Source organism: Monodelphis domestica, chromosome 4 (assembly GCF_027887165.1).
Source record: "Monodelphis domestica isolate mMonDom1 chromosome 4, mMonDom1.pri, whole genome shotgun sequence".
In the NCBI taxonomy this organism is placed as follows: Eukaryota; Metazoa; Chordata; class Mammalia; order Didelphimorphia; family Didelphidae; genus Monodelphis; species Monodelphis domestica.
Genome location: NC_077230.1, coordinates 370365703 through 370386654, shown reverse-complemented (window position 1 = coordinate 370386654; position 20952 = coordinate 370365703). Strand labels below are relative to the sequence as shown.

At 40.4% G+C, this 20952-nt stretch overlaps 1 protein-coding gene across 11 annotated transcripts in view; it reads right to left on the bottom strand.

Annotated features, from left to right (window-relative positions):
* The window catches only part of CTPS1 (CTP synthase 1), a 94114-nt gene that overhangs the window by 30935 nt on the left and 42227 nt on the right, over positions 1–20952 (bottom strand). For 6 of the 11 annotated variants that reach the window (XM_016422533.2, XM_016422536.2, XM_016422535.2 and 3 more), the window contains 3 exons: positions 9807–9986; positions 6677–6847; positions 2596–2696 (listed from right to left, as the gene is read on the bottom strand). In XM_016422533.2, coding sequence (XP_016278019.1) covers positions 2596–2696; positions 6677–6847; positions 9807–9972 — 438 coding nt within the window. In that variant the 5' untranslated portion in view covers positions 9973–9986. Of the gene's footprint in view, positions 1–2595; positions 2697–6676; positions 6848–9806; positions 9987–12505; positions 12639–13471; positions 13672–20952 lie in introns of those variants that run through there. The other 5 variants (XM_001366919.5, XM_007492914.3, XM_056825231.1 and 2 more) reach the window with 5 other exon arrangements.

The window sequence follows — 20952 nt, the reverse complement described above, 5'->3', positions numbered from 1 at the left end:
CAACTCAGCCTTCCTGGGAAGGACCATTCCAAATATTTTTAACTACTCCAACATCTATAAAGGTTGGAGAAAAGGACTCTTGGATTCATTGCTCACATGTAAAGAGAGCATCTTCTATTGAGACTACTTGACTGTATCCTATAAATGCATTGGAGATAACTACCCATTGACAAGTGGAACTGTTTTATTTTGTTTTTGACACACTGAATTCCTGAATTTATTTTTTTTCCTCCCTTCTCTTTTTCCTTATATTATTATTTTTCTTTTATTAAAATATTTTATTTTTTCCCTTTTCTCATTTCTATGTACTCAAGGTACATACAATCAATATTAATTTTATTCTACAATAATATTATTTTAAATATATATACTTGCTATATTATTAATACATACCTAAACAGCTTCAGACTATGGGAACCTGCCATTTGTTGATAATTGTTGTGAGACTATGATTAATGTTTGTGTCTGATTCTAGGAACGGGGTCAAAAAAGGAGCACAGAGATAACCTGGATAATGCCAAAAGAGCTCACAGGTCTAAAAATCAAAAACCAATCCAGGTAGGATTGATGCACTTCTAAGCCAATACTAAGGACTTGAACCTAGTGTGAGACTCGGGGTTGCAACACTTGACATACGTTAAGATGTAGGCCTTCCTTGTATCCACACTCTTCGTGAAAATAAGTACAGACAAGTACCAAAGGTTGGCTATCATCCTGGCTCCATCCATCCCTGAGAATGAAGGTAAAATCAGATGAGGGAATGACACTTCCCTATAAAAATAAAAATCTGGTCCTTTTTTCTCTCCTATAGTATGGCAACTTCCTGTAGCCTTGGCTGCAAATGGGTAAGTGAAATTTACTGCATTCTGTCCTACAGACTTGTGGGATTAGAAATTACTTAACTGGACCCTAATGCAGGGGCCTGTGAGAAAATTTATTCTCGCTTTCTCAAAATTTTGTATACATAGATTTTTGATATTTTGATACTGATTTTGAATTCTTCTTTAAAATATATGTATATACATATAAAAGGGTTTAAATTTTTTCCCTTAATTTTTCCCCTTTTCCTTTTGTTTCTTTGTTTTTTTTTATTTTGTTTTCATTTTTGTTTTTCTTTTCCTTTTGAATTAACTCATACACCCCATAACTAAACCTTGCATCCTCAGCTGGACTCAGTGTTTTTTTCAACACTTTCTTCAGGGGGAATTGTATTTTCATAAAATGCAAGATTTAAATTTTGTTCAAGATAGATCTTCAGAGAAGAAACTTGCTAACTGACTGAATCCAGAGAATGAACTGTTTGCAGAAAGATATCTAAACCCTTTCACTACAGGAAGATCCAGAATGAACCTTGGGGTGCAGCTGATCTGAACATTTTTTTTTAATGTACACTCTTATGCCAAAGGAGTCTGCCCCCTAATTGGTTTTTGTCAATGCTCCCAGCAAAACATTGGTTTGCTGTCTCTCTCTCCTCTATTTCCCCTTATCTACAACTATTAGTTTTCCTTTTAGAGGGTAAAATTTTGTATACACTTGCAGCAGTTGGAATTTTTTGAGGTACAAGATGCTTATGTTTAGTGATCAATTGGGGAGACAAGTCCCCCATCATCATCAGGGGGGATTGTGACTTTTTTTTTAAATCTCCATCTTGCTTGGTCTAGCACCAAAAATTGTGCACCCCCACACTGCACAGGCATGTGCTAGTCAATGACAAATCAGAAATAACTAAGTGCCCACCTGGGCTGTCCTAAGCCAAGCTTGAGCCACCATTGGCACTTGTGAGGCACAGGAAGTGAGAACAGCCTCTGGAGTTCACACTTCCTGGGGACAGGGCGAGGCGCCAGTTTGTGCTAGAAGCAGGGAAGAGGCCCACAGACAGCTTTCCTTCAGATCAGTCACATGAGTCAAGGGACTGATTCTCTTCTCTGCCTTGGCCTTCCAGGCTTAAACTCCCTCTGGCTCTGCCAGAGGTTGAGTTAAGCTTTTCCCCCTCTTTCCTTCTCTCCCTCTCCTTCTTTCTTACTCCCATTGTGATTAAACCACCATAAACTCCATTCTGACTTGAGTGTTTCATTTTAGGAATTTCATAAATAAATTCCTTGGCGACCTTAATATTATATCAATCTTTAAAAGTGATTTTAATATCACAGTATTATCAACCTTATTATATAAAGGAAGAAAAGTGATCTGGTTGTGGCATCATTTAAGTTATGAGTATTATAAGGATGATTATTAGAAAATAAGTATTGTTTTATTAGTTTAGAGATAAGAAGTAGAGTGGCTTTGCTTTATCGTTGACGATACTTTTGATTACATCTATCAAAAGTATCGGAACAGTTTTGAACCTGTATTGGTATAGTTTTTCCATCTATTTTTATGTAAATTGCCATTATTATTTTACAGTATCTGAACCAGCAATCCCTGGGGATAATTAATGCTACCTTCCTTTCAGCTATAACAAAGTGATTCAGGGTTAGGGACAGGCAGAAGGTTTGAGCACTTCTCACTGTAATGTCCAGGGATGGCTAGGAAGATACACAAGATCAATCTGCATCCCATACCTAGGATTGAGGAAGATCAGAAGAATGTACAAACCTCAATCACACACACTTGAGGTTCTATGCCATCTTCATCAACAGGAATTAATGCCTGTCTCATTACCCATTCTTGTATTGCATCTGTGATGTGAGGGACAACTAGAAAAAAGGAAAAGAAGATGCAAATTAGACTTTTCCAATAAGAATGATACTAAGACTAAAAACTGGTCCTGTGAGATAATCTAAACAGATAACATTTTTTAACCAAATCACTGAATTATACATCTGCCCCACGTTAAATAAAAGGCTGGAACCCAAAATAATACAGATAAGCACAAAGCCCTGCAACAACAATCCTTAAACCCATTCATGCCCAGGAGGCCACCCCACAGTCACATATAAGTTCTGCTCTCACTCACACCCTGGCATCCTGATCAGCCTTCCCCATGGTCTGCTGTGTCAGTGATGTTAAAACCCTTTCATGTGGGGAATACTATTATAGACTGACTGCACAGAAGAAAGTAGAGGAATGGGTTCCAGATTCAGAAATAAGAGCATGGGTCTTGACTAATAAACATTCAAGAAACTGGAACAACCTCCAGGAAATGATGCAGAGCAAAAGGAGCAGAACCAGAAGAACATTGTACACAGAGACTGATACACTGGGGTACAATCGAATGTAATGGACTTCTCCATTAGTGCCAATGCAGTGGTCCTGAACAACCCGGAGGGATCTACAAGAAAGAACACTATCCACATTCAGAGGAAAAACTGTGGGAGTAGAAACACTGAAGAAAAACAACTGCGTGATTACATGGGTCGAGGGGATATGATTGGGGATGTAGACTCTAAATGAACATCCTGATGCAAACATCAACAACATGGAAATAGGTTCTGATCAAGGACACATGTAAAACCCAGTGGAATTGCTTGGCGGCTATGGGAGGGGTGGGGAGAGGGGAGGGAAGGAAAGAATATGATTTTTGTAACCAAGGAATAATGTTCTAAATTGACTAAATAAAATCCCCCCCCCCAATTTTTTTTTTAAATAAACATTCAGGAAACAGCAGAGAGTATCTAGAGGGAACTTGAGGTTAAAGATGCTGTAGAATGCATCAGATCTGAAATTCCCAAGAAAGAGGAGAATTCCTACCAAGAACAAGTTCTTTAGTCTTGCCTAGCTACCACTGTGGTCCTGCTTTTTAAGGCAAGTAAAGAATCCACCTATAGTATCAACATGGCTAAAAATCATAAATTATTCCAAGCTCATTTTCTACAGAACCTAGGAGTGCCCACAACACCTATGATAGGATCATTGGTTTGGGAGTTGCAAGGGATCTCAAAGATCCAGTCTAGTACACCTTCTTTTTAGGTAAGAGCCAACCTAAGGTCCAGTAGTCATGTGACCTAAGGGAATATATCTAAGGAAGGAAGTGCTGATCAAAGATCCAACATGGATACCTGAAGAACAACCATTCTCTTTTGGCAGGCTTCCTCCAGGTTACTAAATTTCCAGATCTGTTCAAGGCTCTAGGACTGGTTTAACAAAGCTTCTTGACAGAATCTCTGATGCTGCTATGGGGGTGATAGAAAGATGGGGACCACATGATGGTACAGTTAAGTAAATTCAAAACTGCTTAAATGAGCTATTTGTTCAAAGATTTTAATGACAACCTATGTAAACATAAAAAAGGAGCAAACAAAAAGCCCAACAATAGAAGAATGGTTAAATAAGTTATGGTAAACTGATGTCATGAAACACTGTAATGTAATTAAGACTGACAAATACAAAGGAATACAAAGAAATCTGGAAAAGCTTTTGTGAAATACTGCCAAAGTGAAAAAGAACCAGAAGAATGAAGTACATATTAACTAGGACCACAAAAAGGAAAAGTCAGTGAAAACAGACAAACAATCCTGATGAGATCCTGGAGGGAAGAAATTGAAAAATAATTACTGGGAAAATTTAGTTGTACTGATATTCAACACTTGGCTTTGAATAATTTAAAGGAACAAACAAAACTACTGCTTGAAGATCTTCACTCAAAGAAGTCAGTGGGCATCAGTAATAATTTGACAATGTGGAAGGAAATTTCTGGTGGAATGCCCTAGCTTTGAAATTTATGTGTTAAACATGTTTATCAAAGCCTCCTAAGTACACAGATGGCATGATTTCAGATTTGTAGGTGATATAAAATTGGGCAGTATTACACACTGGATAACAATCAAAATTCAAAAAGATGTGGACAGCTTAAAATACTAAGCAAAGTCTAAAATAATGAAGTTTACAACATTTAAGAAATCAGCTTCATAAACCTAAGTCAAAAAGGCCATGATTAAAGAGCAGTTAATCCAAAAAAGATGTAGGAGTCTTAGTAAACTGAAAATTCAGTGAGCCAACATTTGTGATATGCAAGCCAACCTCAGGCTACATAAAGAAAAACAGTTTATTTTTACTAAGTTTGATAGAAGTGTCAAACTCCAAGGCACAAAACTCCACAGTGTTGCTCCAACCAGATTAAAATGAAATTGGAAGAGCAGGTAGGTTAAGCTCAGATAGAAAGCCAGGTCTAGAGATGGAGGTCCTGGGTTCAAATCTGGCCTCAAGCAATTCCTAGCTGTGTGATCCTATGCAAGTCACTTAACCTCAACTAGCCCTTATTGCTCTTCTACCTTAGAACCAATACTTAGTATTCATTCTAAGACAGAAGGTAAAAGTTTTTTAAAAATATAATTGGAAAATGTGTAACAAAATAAAACTACAATTCAACCTAGAAAACATTAATTTGTGGTTTTTCTGGGATCTGTGGCTATTTGAATTTGACATCACTGGTGTACAGGGTGGGGATGGGGGGAAGGAGCAATTTTAGGAAAGACATTTAACAAGGTGGAAATCAGAACAGTGGAGGAAGGTGACCAAGATGGCACAAGGTCCAGGTCACACATACTACATGAGGGAACCGGATGTTTTGCCAGAAGATATAACTTGGGTGTGGGGGCAGGGAGCGTAGGGAACAATTTGCTTTGCTTAAGTATTTGAAAGTCTGTTGTCGGGAAAAGAATCTGATTGTTCTGCTTGGCTCCAGAGAGCAAAACTAAGAACAATGGGTGGGAGTTTCAAAGACACGAAATTTAGTTTGATGTCAGGAAAAACTTCCAACAATTAGGGTTGCCCAAGTGGAATGTGCTGCCCCAGGAGGTAGTGAATTCACTACCTCGTTCCTGGTGGTTTCAAGCCAAGATTAAATTACTGAACATGCTCTGGAAGAGATTCTTGTTCAGGAGTGGCTTAGATTAGATGGTCTCTGGAGTTCAGATGGTTCTGAATTTGACCAAGATCAAACAGAGCACTATGCCAAGTATGTATCTCGTAATATGTAGCAAGATGTCAATTCCAAAGCTCTGACAGCCACATCCAGTGCTCTTTCTATACTATACAGATAAAAATACCCTTTCGGTGTTACTGAAGTCTTCCAAAAGAGCATGATCCTACAGATAATGCTATAGCCCACTGTCTACACTGTCTAGACCCAAAAGGAGAAACACTACTTAGTAAAACACTATCTCCAATCTTACACATTATATATAACATTAAATTGCCTTCTACTGTGAGATAATTCCACATAATATCTAAGCCATCATTTATTACCTTTACTCAGTCACCTTCACTGTTTGCATCTGTCCTTGAATTTCTGTATAAAAAGTATTTGAGTTCAGATGATTTTTTATGTGAAATTTGGCTCAATAAAATAATGGCTTCAGCTTGAGACACTGTCATCTACAACAGGGGTATCTTTCGGGTGATCTAGGAATCTAAGAATAAGCTTTAAGTGATTAACATACAATTAATGGCAGATGTGTTACTTTTCTAAGCCACTCAGTTTCACCTCATCCTCTGAAGGAACTCCTTGACATTACCCTGAAACATCAGTACTCTAGTCACCAAAAAAGCACGAGCACTTAAAACAGGCAGAAGAGGCTCCCATAAGTGGATTTTACCCAAGCACTAACTTGCCCCTTGAGATAACACTAGGGCTCTACAATGCCAAGGAGTCCTGTTGGTTTTCAGATATGTGCCCCAAACCAAAGGGACATCCAGTGTTATCTTGAACCTCAAACCAAAGGAGAGCCAGTATTACCTTGGACAGTTTTTCCCAAGTAGTCTCCTTTACGCTCCTTGTTAATAACATATTGGTAAATTTTTCCAGTGGTCAGATTATTGTCTTTGGTGAGACGGATATCAAGGAACCGTTCATAATTGCCCAGGTCAAGGTCTACTTCCCCACCATCATCAAGCACAAAAACTTCACCTGAGGAAAATGTTAAACAAAGTTTAGGTTAGTAATCAGACACACCACAGCAATCTGAATTGAAAAATCACAAACAACTCTTTCACAAAACAATTTTTTGCATGTCTTGCCTTAAAGTGGTGAAACATCATTTGATAGGAAAATAAAAACTAGACAACAGAAGGATATAGTGCCCTTCTCCAATGGACAGTAAGTAAGCAATCCCTCGCCCTCTTTATTTGGTTACTTTGTACACCTTTATATGTACATGATATGTATCCATCTACCAAAATGTAAATTCCTTGAGGAATAACATTGTTTCATTTTTGTCTTTTATAGCACTAGTAACTGGCACAAGGTAGGTAGTTAACATTTGTTAGTCTATTGGAAGCATAGGCATAAATTCAACCAATAGCTCACAAGATGGCAGATGTCACAGAAGAGATGCAAAAACATGCTAATACCCCCCCCCCCCGTCCCCTTTAAAAAGGACATCGGGTTACAGATCAGACCTCTGAAATGAAATGTGCTTGCTATCTAAGCTTTGGTAGAACAAGCAAGCAAAGTCGAACTTGACAAGTACCCAGTGTTCACTTTGTGGATTCTCTCCTCTACCAAAGCAGCTGACACCTTGGGAGAGGCCTTCAGCAGTTCAAAAAAATCCATGATTTGGTGGACAGGCCTCTCCCAGTCACACTGGTCCTCAGTATCAGCCCAACAGACCATTTCTAGACCTGTACTCAAAGCTTTCTTTCCCACTCTGATAAAAGCTGGCCCAGCCTTAAAGAGCCTAAAGTCACTTTTATGCCACAGCAGGGAAGCAAAAGAAGGCTTTGGCAAAATAGCTGAAAAAGTAATTGATATATTTACAGACCCAGAATGAATATTAGATATCTCAGATATTATAACAAAATTCTATGCCAAAAAGTGTCAACAATTACTATTTCCAAATATTCAATAAGACAAAATTCTGGTACAACAAAAGAAAGTTATTTCTTTCAATGTCATTTTAGGTTATAATAGGATTAGGTCTTTTGATGGATGCCACCAGTGGCTCTCCATTACTTCCAGGATCAGTCATAACTTGGCCCCTTCCTACAGTTCCAATATATCTCACTACATTCCTCTACAAACTATGTGATTCGGTAAAACTGGCTTCCTTGCTGTTTTTCACAAAAGGCACTTCATCTCCTGACTCCCAAGCATTTTCATTGACTACCCCCAATGCCTAGAATTCTCTCCTCTGCCTCCTAATTTCTTCAGGTAGTAGTAGTAGTCTCTCCGTAACCGAGGATAACGATTGTCTTTGTGCGCTTTCATCTTTGATGTAGATGAGTGTGCACAAAGATACTTGTGCATGAAGGAGATTTAAGTGGAAAAGTCGATGCACAAGTAGGTCAGAGTTAAAATCCTACCTTCTGCCAAGAAGCCTTCCCTCTAAAGATCATCTCCAATGTATCCTGTCTGTAACGTGTTTGTACATAGTTCTTTCTATGTTGTCTCCCCCAATAGCTGTGAGCTCCCTGAGGGCAAGGATTGCTCTTCCCTAACTTTGCATCCCTAGAGCTTAGGGATACATAGTGGGCACATAGTAGGAGCTTAATAAGTGCTTATTGACTTGACTCTATAATCTAGTAGACTATGTAAGAAAAATTTTATCAGGAGCAATTATTTGAAAATACTTTCTGGAAATGTTCCTTGGTTGAAAAAGATATAATTACAGTAACTAGTCAGCAACAACATGGGGAAAAAACCCAACTCCAGCCAGCTTTCACATGTTTTATATGTGTGTACATTTAGATAATCACTTCAGTTTCAATCCAAGAGTTATAACAGGTCTAAATCCAAATAATAATAATAATAGTTTTTATATAGCACTCTATGGTTGCAAAATATGAACATCCCATTTGTGACTCAGAGACCTTGGAAGGTAGATGCTATTATTAGCCCCATTTTAAAAAGGAGGACATTGAGGTGACTTGGCCAGGCTCACACAATTAGTGAATATCTAAGGCAGGATGGGACTGTAAGTCTTCCTGATTCCATGTAAAGCGCTCTATTCCAAGAGCACTGTGCTACCTTGCTGTACTATAAAAAGATTCAAAAAGTAGGAAATTGTGTTTTTCCTTCGCTTGAGAAGCACTAATCTTAATTTTCACAGGACAAGGCTAACTAGATCATCCATGTGAGGGATAACCTTTTGGAGGTATGGAAAAACATTTCCCAGAAACACTCTAAGACACTGTCTAAATTATTTTGCTTATAGGGGGAATTTTATGCTAGCACTGCTCCAATAAGTAGAACTGGTTTTATGTATGTTTTTATTAAAGGGATTCTTATCCTAGGAGAATTTGTCCTAAATGCTTCAAAGTACAAGTATACAGACCAATAATACTAAGAGCTAGCTGCAGGATATAAAATTTAATCCTGCTTTAAAAAAAAAAAAACAACCCAGCTTCCATCTTGGAATTAATACCAAGTATTAGTTCCAAGGCAGAAGAGCAGGAAGGACTAGGCAATGGGGTTAAGTGATTTATCCAGTCACCCAGCTAGAAAGTATCTGAGGTCAGATTTGAACTCAGGTCCTTGTGACTCAGTCCAGCCCTCTGCCCACTGTACAACCTAGCTACCCCCAATTTCCCAAGTTCCAAATGCCTTGCTTCTTAAATTCTACTTCTAAGATTCCACATCTGAAAACTTTTAGCTGAACATGTTAACATCAAACCTAGCTTTGCTAAAATAGTCCGTGTTCAGCAGTCCTGCCAGCAACTCTCAAATTCAGCTACCAAAAGGAATCATGCTGCTTCAGCTCCCACAGGACCCAAATCTTGGAATAGCCTAAAACATATAGTCTCTCTTTGATCTGCTGAGAAAGAGAGCATTCTGCAGGTCAGAGTACCCCTAATAAATTTTGTACAAGGCCTTTCCCCCTATGTTTCTACACAGGAATGCTAGTAACAAAAAAGAGGATGCTGCTTACCATGCTCATAAGGAGAGAATGTTCCTGCATCAATATTGATGTATGGGTCAATTTTAATGGAAGTTACATGTAAGCCACATGATTTTAAAATTGTCCCAATGCTACTGGCAATGATCCCCTTTCCAATTCCTGAGATAACTCCACCAGTGACTAGAATGTACTTCATCTTATTCAAAAGACCTGTAGAAAAGAAGAAAAGTCTTCTTTAGAATTAAAATACAACATTTATTACAAAGATTACAAAAAGGGGCCCTTTAGGATTAAGTATCCAAAAATCATCAGGAAGAAACATTAATATAAAAATGAATACCCTTAAAATGTTTTTAGAAAATCAAAATTTGGGGAAAAAATAGTGTACTGACATAAAATTGAACTGATAATTACATTATTCCATGTGATTAAATAGGTGCAGAAAAAAGGGCAATGAAATTATTATAGATTTTCCATGAAGTTTTGAAGTCAAATATTTGTGAGTTAACCCAACAAAAATTCCAGTTCTAAATATTTGATGAACTATTTCATAACTGAGGACTTGGGTACACTTTGAGAACCAAACAATAAGTTACTGGCACCAATGACACATTTTTGTTAAATAGAGATTTTTTTTAGTCAACAGCATGGAGCCATAAGTCCCATTAAACTTACAAAAGCTATTAAGCTGAATCAGTGTCCCAGATTACATTCTCAGAATCTTTTATTACAAAGTATGGATGTTCCTACATCAATATTAATATATGGATCAATTTCCATTGAAATTAAGTTAAGTCACATGACTTCTACTGATGCAGTTCACAACCCTTAGGCAATTCATTGAACAGCCTTTAAGGACTGCTTTAACAGAAAATTTTTTTATCTTGTGCTAACCTAGTTGGTGAACCTCTCAATTTAGCTCAGCCAATTCCCAGCTAATACACAAAATCCAACATTAGCCCATATAAAACACAGTACTTCACCAAGAAAAAGGGACTTGCTTTAACATTCTAAAAAAATGCTATTCTAGAAGAGAAATGGAGTGACCAAGATGCTAAAAGGTCAGGTAGGGAAGCCTTATGACAACTGGGATGTGTAGCATGAGGACATGAGTACTACTTTAGATATATGATATAGCTGTATGGCTTTTTCTAGAGGATGTCATGTGGAAGAATCAGATTTTTTTCTGCTTGGCCTGGAGAGGGCAAAACTGGGAATAACACCTATCAATTAAATACAGGCTTGAGGGTAAGCTTTGAACTGTTTAGAGCTATCAAAAAATAAAACAGGTTGTTTCTGGAATTTGTAAGCCTTCCTTCACCAAAAGCTAGGGATTCTTGCTTGGTAATAATAACTAGTGCTATGTACAAAGAGCTCTATCAATATTTCATTTTAACCTTCCAACCACCTTGGAAGGCTGATACTATTATTATCCTCATTTTATAGATGAAGAAACTGAGGAAAATAAAGGTTGAGTGACTTGCCCAAGGTCACACAGCTAATAAGTGTCAGGTTAAATGTAAGTTATATTTAATGGCTTCTCATATCCCTTCCAAATCAGATACAAACCTGGAATTCTCTTTAATTAAAAAGATAGTTCTCTGTGTTAAAAATAATTAACTTGCCATAAACCTCCCTCAGAAGTATTATAAAAATATCACAGATCTCAATCCGCTAAAAAAACAAATTTACCTGTTATAAGCAGAATAGCAAAGTTAAAAATAACCTTAATTTTTGTTTAAGACTCGGCTCCACTGTTTATTTGCCCACCATGTATAAACTGACAAGTCTTAACACACTGAGCCTGTTTCTTGTATATTAATCAGGAGGATTTTGTGGTTAAAATAAAATATATACAATGTTCTGTAACTATAACTACCTCAGAGGGCTGTTATGAAGAAAGCAATTTCTGAAGTCTTCATATGATAAAAAATGTGTTAAATGGATTATGACATGGATAAAATGCTGGAATCAGGGAAGACCTGGGTTCAGAATTTAGCCTGACACTGGCTGCATGGCTCTGGGCAAGTCACTTGCTTAATGAGGCTCAAGCAACTCCAGCAAAAATCCTTTTTCTGCTCAAAAATCCTTTTTCTTAATTATTAATAATAAACACTTGTGTTTAAGTGATATAAGATCTGCAGAGTACTTTACACAAACTATCACATTTGAATCTCTCAATTACTTAATCTAAGTATTATATGTGTTATTATACTTCATAGCTCATCAATCCACAAGGATTAATAAACATTTATTAAGTACCAACATGTCAGGCACTATGCTAGGTGCTAGGGATACGAAGTCAAAGAAACTGATCTTCAGAGAATTTAGATGACTTGCTTGTCTATGATCATTTTGCTAATGTCAGAAGTGAGACTTAAACCTCAGCCCCTTCTGATTCCAAATCTAGCACTCTAGACACTACAATGCATGAATGGAAATAGTCTGAGCCTGCAGCTGGCATGAGAAAGGGACTTAGAGAAAAAAAACAAAACAAACCAGCTGAGTGGGGGCGTCTAGGAAAGCAGAGGACTAGAGGCAGAGAGTGAATCGGTCATCACATGATGAGTTGAAAGATTATCAAAAAAAAGGAGAATTCAGATGCATCAAACTATTCCACAGCACTCCCAGAAAACTCCCAGCACTCCCCCGCTTTATGGCTACTCCAATTTCCTCCTGTGGGTAACTAACAGTCAAAAGTGAAATTAGCAAATACCAAGCATCCTTACCCTTAGAAATCCCAACTAAAAAGCAGAACACCATGTCAGAATCTGTCTAATTGAATATCCTCTCTGAACAGAGGCCCTGGACTTGAAAAGCCCTGGACTTGAAGTCAAGGGGTGCTGAATGAAAGGCTTGCCAAGTATTTCATTATACACATAACTTTGTGTGCGCTTATGCAAGTAAGTCCCTTCCATCCTCTAAATTCCTTTCTTTCTTCATCAACAAAATGCCAGGATCCCTTCGAGGTCTAAGGACCCCATAAACCCTGGGTGGTCTTGGTAACACCTTCGCATTTCTTATATCACCTAAGACCCACAAGAACTCGGACAGAAAGGCAGGTCTGGGCGCTGTTACATTCTCCCGTTTTAAAGAGAGGGGAACGAAGAACTAGAGAGGGGTAGTGATTTGCCCAAAGTCACACAGCAAGTTAGTGACAGAACCGAGACAAGCCCTCTAGTCTCCCAGACCCAGACTGTTTCTGGCCAGTTCCGGGAGTTCAGTACGAAGTGGGGTTAAAGTTGAGTGAAGAGGTGGATGGAGAAGGTCCGTACGGATCGTCTCCCCTCCCAGCTCCCCCCAGAGCCGCCGCCGCGGACCGGAAGGAAACCGGGACCCCGAGATACCCAGACCCCGGCAGTGGCGGCCACGCGGCCGACGCGAGGAGCCGGAGCCGCGAGCCCGCGGCCTCAGACAGCCCGCCCCCCGCCCGTTACGCAAGTAGTCCATTGGACAGAAGGTTCAGCCACCTGGCCTCTGATTGGCCGACGAGACGCCCATCACTGCGGCCGGGAAAGGCAATGAGGGGGTTGGGGGTCCGGCGGAGGAGGGAGAGAGGAGGAAGGATGCCGGGGCACAGCCCCGATCTCGAAAGCCGGTTGCCTTGCTCTGCTCAACCTAGACCACCTAGACCCGACCCAGCCCCGGCTCCAGCTTTGGTTCCCAGCTGGGAGCAGGATGAAGCGCGGCCCTACCTACCAGACCGCGGTAGCTCCAGTCCTGTCCGTGCTACCACCAGAGCAGGGATGATCCGCGGCCGCCGCGCGCAGGTCACTGAGGAGCCGGGCGGGCCGTAGCGGGAGTCTTTGAGGGAAGGCGGGCGCGAGGTGGTGCGCGCGCACAGGTCCCGGGGCGGGGGGCAGCCGACGGGGAGGGGCGGGACCCAGAGGGACGGGGGAAGGGCCTCTGTGCGCAGGCGTGGGCGGGGGCTCCGGGCTGACTTGTAGCTGCGAGGGAGCTCCCCCCGGAGGAGGTGGAGCCCGAGGAGGACCCGCCTGCCTCCGCCATCTCCCCCCTAACCTGTTTCACTCACCCGCCCTCCTAACCTCGCGCCTTAGGTACCTGAGAGTATCAGGCTGAAAGGATACTTAGAGATCCTTGAGCCCAATCTCCTGTATGAATGAACGAGAAATCCTTGATTAAATCCTAGCCTCCCAGAGATACCAAAGCGAGTTTAGTCCTTACCCTCAAAAAGCTTATCTTCTAATAGATGGAGGAAACACTAAAAAGAGAGGGATGGGGGGCAGCTAGGTGACTCAGTGGGATTAAAACCAGGCCAAATCTGGCCTCAGACAAATTCCTAGCTGTGTGATACTGGGCAAGTCACAACCCTCATTGCCTAACCCTTACAGCTCTTCTGCCTTGGAACTAATACATGATATTGAGTCCAAGACAAAAGATAAGGGTTTAAAAGGGGTGGGGCTGGGAGTGGGGCAGAATTCTCTGGAAAGTCATTAAGAAGGTGTGTGGACATTTGGGCAAAGGAGATTTACATGCTTCTTTGGAAAACAATGGCAGAATTGATTTGATTGTGGTTCTAGAACTGGAAAGGGGGCCCATTTGTCATGCACATTGCTTGTTTATGCATAGATGCATGTAGTTTTCTCCATTAAATTGTAAGTTTCTCTAGAACACCTTTCAACCACTTTGCACAGTTCCAATTTATGAGGAAACTGGGGTCCAGAGGAGGTCAATGACTTGCACAGGATCCAACAGATACTTAAGTGGCAGAGCCAAGACTCAATTCATCCTGCAATTAGTTGCTTTACCAAATGAGGGGTTAGGACAGGATGTTTCCTAAATTTCCCTCCAGCTCTATATCCTGGGATCTCTCCTTTATACCTCACTTAGCACTTTGTAATCAGCTTTTCTGTTGTACCTTGTGCAAATAATGAAAGGTCTGTGATCAATTTTGTATTTTTTGTTTAGGGCAGTATGGGAGTGGGAATGACTCCTGCATATAAGCCCCAAGACAGTCATGTCAAACCTTTTAGAGACTGAGTGCTGGACCATTAGGGTGCCACCCGGACCCTATCCTATACCAAATGCCCCCCTTCCCCCCCCAAGAGACCATGTGCTCTGCCCTCCCTGCCCAGTGCCAGTGACACCCTGCCCCCTCCTTTACCCTCCCCCACAAGGAAGAGGGAAAGCACCCCCATTGGGCTACAGGGCAGAGGGGTGAGTGAATTGAGGAATATCCTGAATGAGTATAGAAAGGGAGAGGGAAGTGGTCTAAGTGCTGTGCTCCCCTCCAGTACTGCCACCTGTGAGCCACCCACCTATTGGGCTGCTGGGCAGAGGGCCAGATGATGTGAAAAAATGTCCTCAAGCACAGTGGAGAGGGGGAAGGGGAGCAGCTCCTCCCTACCCCCCAGTCCCTCTGCCTTTCTAATAATGAACTCTGGAAGGGAGAAGGGGAGGCATGCTAATGGAGAGTTCTCTTCATGCCATCTTTGACACCCATGCCATAGGTTCACCAGCACTGCCCTAGGGAATTGCCCAAAGGACAGAGTGACTTGCTAAATAGCTGGTCATTAGAAGTGGTCTTTAAACACCAGTCTTCCTGACTCAAAGCCAATGTAATATTGTATCCTAGTAATAATAACTAACATTTATGTAGCACTTCAAAGTTTGCAAAACACTTTACATATTTTCATTTGATCCTCATAAAAACCTTGTGAGGTAGATATCTCTGTTTTGATCTCTATTTTGCACAAAATTGAGGCTCAGTGACTTTGATTAGGTTTTTATAGATAAGAAAAACAGATTGTTTAGAGGTGATTTGCTCAGGATAGATATCTAGAGCAGGAACTTACTACTCTATCACAATGCTTAATTATATTTATGGCTCCTGCCTTACTGGATTGTAAGCTCCAAGAGATCTAGAACCCTGTTTTGTATTATTTTGTACACATACACACAAAGCCACACACATAGCAGCTAGCATAGTGTTTGGCACACAACCAGCTCTCAATAAATTTTTATTGATCTATTGGTTACTCCCAGAGCTGAGACATGAGTCTCTTTAGATTGCCTTCTGGTTTAGGAAGCCATCTCACTACTAGACTTGGCACAGAAAGGCGGGAAAGACCACTACATTCAACAAACCTATTATAGATAGACCTGATCTATTCCTTATTCTTTTTCCACTCTCACTTTGGGAGTCTTTCTAATCCTTCTCATCTCCTGACTCCAGCCCAGTTTGTTCATTCCTATAATTGGGCTCAAGGTCAGGCCTTCATCACTGATGCCCTGGATTATTACAATAGTCTCAAATCTCACTTTTCTAATCCATCCATTACACCTCTGCCAAACTGAAACTCTACAAATACAGATCTAACCACATCACCTCTTCCAAAATTTTTAATGCCTTCCTATTGCTTCTTGCACAAAATGCAAACTCCTCAGCCTGGCATTTAAAGCTCTTCCCACCTCCTTTTCCAGTTGCCTTTCATATTAACCATTATCTTTTTCCATTAAATTGACCTCTAGCTGGTCCTCATACTCTACCTTCCATTTTCTACCTACATAAGTAGTCCTTCATACCTGGAATCCTCTCCCTACTCAGCTTTACCTCTGAGAGCCCAAATTTTCCTTTACAACTTTTCCTTCACAAACTGACCTGGAAGCCTTCCCCCCTTTATTGAAAAATTGATTTATAACGCTTACCTTTTGTCTTAGATTCCAAGAGCAGGAAGGGCTAAGCAATAGAGGAGAAGTGACTTGCCCAGAGTTACTGTAAGGATGTATCTGAGGCCAAATCTGAACCCAGGATCTCCCATCTCCAGGCCTGACTCTCAATCCATTGAGTCACCTAACTTCCTCTGGAGACCTTTCTTGAGTCAACATAGTATCACTCTCTCGGCTGGATATTATTACTTTGTATATACTATGTATTTACTTTCTTGGGAACATGTTTAATACAATTCAATTGAATAATCATTTTAAAAGTGCCTACTATATAACAGACCCTGTTCTAGCCCTTGAGATACAAAGACAGAAATGAAACAGTTCCTAATTTCAAGGAGTTTATAATCTCCTGGACCTTCAGTATTGTTTCTTTCCACTAGAATATAAACAAATGAAGGGCAATTATTTCTTTCTTTGTCTTTGTATCCCTTTTATTCTGCACCTTGTCTTGTACATAGTGTAGTAGTCTCTCGGTGACCGAGAATGACAATTGTCTTTGTACGTTTTCATCTATGGTGTAGTAAGCATATGACAAACCCTTTTAAAATTAAATTAACTGTGGATAGGGAGCCAGACCTAGAAATGGAAGGTTTGGGATTTAAATTAAATAGATATCTATATCTATATAAATGTCTACTATGGATAGATAGATAGATAGATAGATAGATAGATAGATAGATAGATAGATATTTGGGTTGAATTGAACCTTCTATGTTCCTGCTAGAATAGCCTCCCCTTTGGTCTCTGATTAGAGGATGATCAGACCCACCATTTAAAGACAAGGACTCTTTTCCTTTCTTCTTTCTTATATTCCCAGAGCTTAGCACAGTGCCTGGCACATAGTAGGTGCTTAATAAATGTTTATTAACTAACTGGTCTTCCTATATGCCTCCTCCCCACTTATATTATCCTTCTATTTGTAGTTCTGTTCATCACCAGTAGTTCTGAGTATATAACCTGGTTAGGAATATTTAATAGCTTCTTACTAGTTAATTGATTAAACTCCCATCTCATTTCCTGGAGACAATCCAGGATTCTGAGTCCAAGAGCCTTGGGAATACCAGTAACCCTGAAACCACTGGACCTGCTTCCAACTCTACCCCCTATTATAAGGAATTTATTAAATGTTCATTCTGTCTTATTAAGAGCAGAGGTTTTATGAAGTTTTATTAATATCACGCTGTCTCTTTTAAGAGAGAGAACAGACAGAGCTTGCTGCCAGCTCTTTAAGAGGCTGTCTAGAAAAGCAGTGAAGGGAAGAAGTTCTGGGCTCCATCTTCTCTGGGAGTTTCAGAGAACAGGAGTGACTGGGCTCTCTGTCAAGGGGTCTCTCTCACAGTAGCTGGTGGCAGTTGGGAGTTAAGAAGAACAGATTAAAGGAGGTAGAAGAATGAAAGACTACTTTTAGTTACGAATCTAGTTACTGAGGGGTTTTACTTCTCAGTACTCTGAGGCCTATTCTCTACAGCACTTTGAGGGGAGCTGTGGAACTGTCTGTGTCTGTGCGTGACAGGCTGCATTCAGCTAACAGATGAGAGAAGAATTACTTAAAGAGTTATGAATTTGAGGTTCATTGTTTTGCATAGGTTTAGTTAGATAGGAAATATTATTTAAGATAGTGAGGATAGTTTAAGGAGGCCTATTGTGTAGGCAAGAAGAGACTACAAAGAGAGCAGAGAGCAGCTAGTGTGGGGGGTGGTATCTAGAGATTTTAGTATTAGGTTAATAGATTTCCCAAATCCTAGTTTCTATCCTTCTATTTCCTCTCCCTACCTCTTCCCATAGAAGAAAATAAATAAGGGTTGTATTCAACTGTTTCCAGCCTTCCATCCACTGTGGCCTCCAAATAGTTTGACCCCTGACAGCTTTAGTTTTTAACAGCTGGGCATTGCCATTTGGCTCTCAGTGCTCAATACCAACATTAGATCATTTATAGTTATAAAAGCTTTACAGTTATAACAGCTTTTTTAGCTTATTAATACAAGCTTTAGCTGGTCAATAACAGCTTTTCATTACCAACCGTCCATCAATACCTACCATAGATATATTATCAGCTTAATTATAATTATAACAGTGTGGGTTTCAACATACCAGCTTTTAGTTATAACACCCCAAAAGTGATGTTCCTACACCATAGATGTGTCAACATGGAATCTAGAAGTCCCCAGTTTATTTAGTTTGACCTTGTCACAGGAGAGTTTTCCCCCCTGAGGGAAGGTCCCAGGCTTCACCAGACAATAGACAATCCACTCAGGTGGGAGATAAACCCAATCTGAAGTCAAGTGACTGTCTCCAGAAGCCTTTCCCAGTATATCACACCCTCCTTCTGAGGATGGAACTCTGACCTCCAGCTCCAGCTTGAGAGACTGATGCCCTACCACTGTGCCAAAGAGTCATGTTGACAGATGTGACAGTCACCCCCAATCTCCCATAACTATAAACTCCAGTGGCTCCCTAGCATCTCCAAGATCAAGTATAAAATCCTCCATTTGGTGTTTAAAATCCTTCATAACTTACCACACACACATCTTTCCAGTTTTCTTAAACATTATTCCCCTCCATATACCCTTTGACCCAACCAGGAAGACCTCCTCATTGGGCTTTACACAAGACACCCCAACTTTCAACTCCAAGCATTTTCACTGGCTTTCCTTGGTGCCTAGAATGCTCTCCCTCATCATCTCTGTCTTCTGGCTTCCTTTGAGTCCCAGCTAAAATTCCATCTTCTAGAGAAAGTCTTTCCCATTCTCTCTTAATTCTAATGGCTTCTCTCTGGTGATTATTTCCAGTTTATCTTTTACTTCGCTTAGTTTTACATAGTTGTCTACATGTTGTCTCACCCCTTCTGGTTAGATTGTAAGTTCTTCTAGGGCAGGGACTGTTTTTTGCCTTTATGTCCCCAGTGCTTAGCATAGAGCATGACACTTAGTAAGTGCTTAATAAAAGTTCATTGATTGCCTGACTTTAGAGAAGAGATCAACCATCTCCACCCAAAGGCAATCAGTTGCCACACATGAGGCAAATAAGCCAGCCCAACTGAAGTAGCAAAGCACCCTGAGGGAAAGATGGGAGGAAGCATGTTCCAGACAAGTCAAACTATCACCACCACCTTGATCATGCAGACCAGGACCCTATCCCCAAGAGCCTTGGAAATAGCAATTCTTCCAGTCCAGTGCCCTTAGCATCACCCTAAGAAGTAATTCCCATAGAGATAGGTGCTGCAGACACAACTACTGAAGACTCAAAAGAGAAAGTTCTTGCTAATAATGTCCTTGGCACTGCCCGGTGGTTCAACATCAGAAAATGATATGATTTTTCTGGTAGAAATGACATTAGAGAAACATTAACATCTATTTTGTCACTATACCCTAAGGACTAACTTGTCACCAGAACTTTTAATATGGTTGTCACCCTCATTAGAATGAGAACAAAAATTGTCTTAAACATGTGTTCCCCAGCATTAAGCACAGTTCTCTATGCATAGCAAGTGCTTAATAAATGCTTTATTCATTCATTTGCCAGGCATGAGTGGTATGGGGGTACAGGGTCCCCCCAACACCCCCAGCCTTTAGTGGAATCCCAGATCAAAAGAGAACATGAGGAATTCCTGGATCCTGGACCCCAGGAGTGCAGGTGGCCAAAGAAAGCTGACCCAGCTGCAACCAAAGAGACAATTACTTAAACAAAACATCCTGAAAGAGATGCATTTCCTTCTGTTTAGATGCTTACCTTCCATTTGTGTCTCAAACACCACTGTATTCTCTAAGATATGCAATTCACCCTCCTTTATGATCAGGGCCTAATTTGTCATAAATAATGTATACCTGTGCTTCTACTCCAGACACCAAGACACCACACACAGAAATCCTCCCTGTTTGTCTCCCTACCCACCATCCTCTTCTGGTTACATAGTCTCTGATCCTTTAAGGTGTAAAAATCCTGGACCCCTTCTCTGCAGGGAGGCAGATTTCACCTACACCTATGTCCCAGCCATTCACTCAATAAATTCCTCAGTTTTTTAAGATTCCTGGAAGCCTGTGATTTTTTAAGAGGGCGCCCTCCCAAACCAAATAATATCAAGCTCAACTATGACATAGAGGCTTTCTATCATTTGTTCCAAATTTGCTCCTTTTGATTTTATGTCACTTTTCCTTCAAATACTATCTATTCCAGCCAGGCCACAGTGTACATTTGGCCATTTCCTTGTTAAAATACTGCCTAGCTTTTTATTTGGCTCTAAAATTTCTCTAACCATATCTTTCAAGATATTTCACAGTGAGTTCTCCCCTTGTCACTCCCCCGCCCCCACCTCCCAATAATTTGAAATTCTAACATTATTGTTCAGTAAGTGTACTTTGGCCAAATTATTTGGGGAAATGTTGATCTGTAGAGACCTCTACTGGCAAATCTTTTTCATTAATATGGCCAAATTCAATTAAAAAGCTTTTGTTATTTACTTACCACAAGCAAGGGCCTGTGCTAGAAT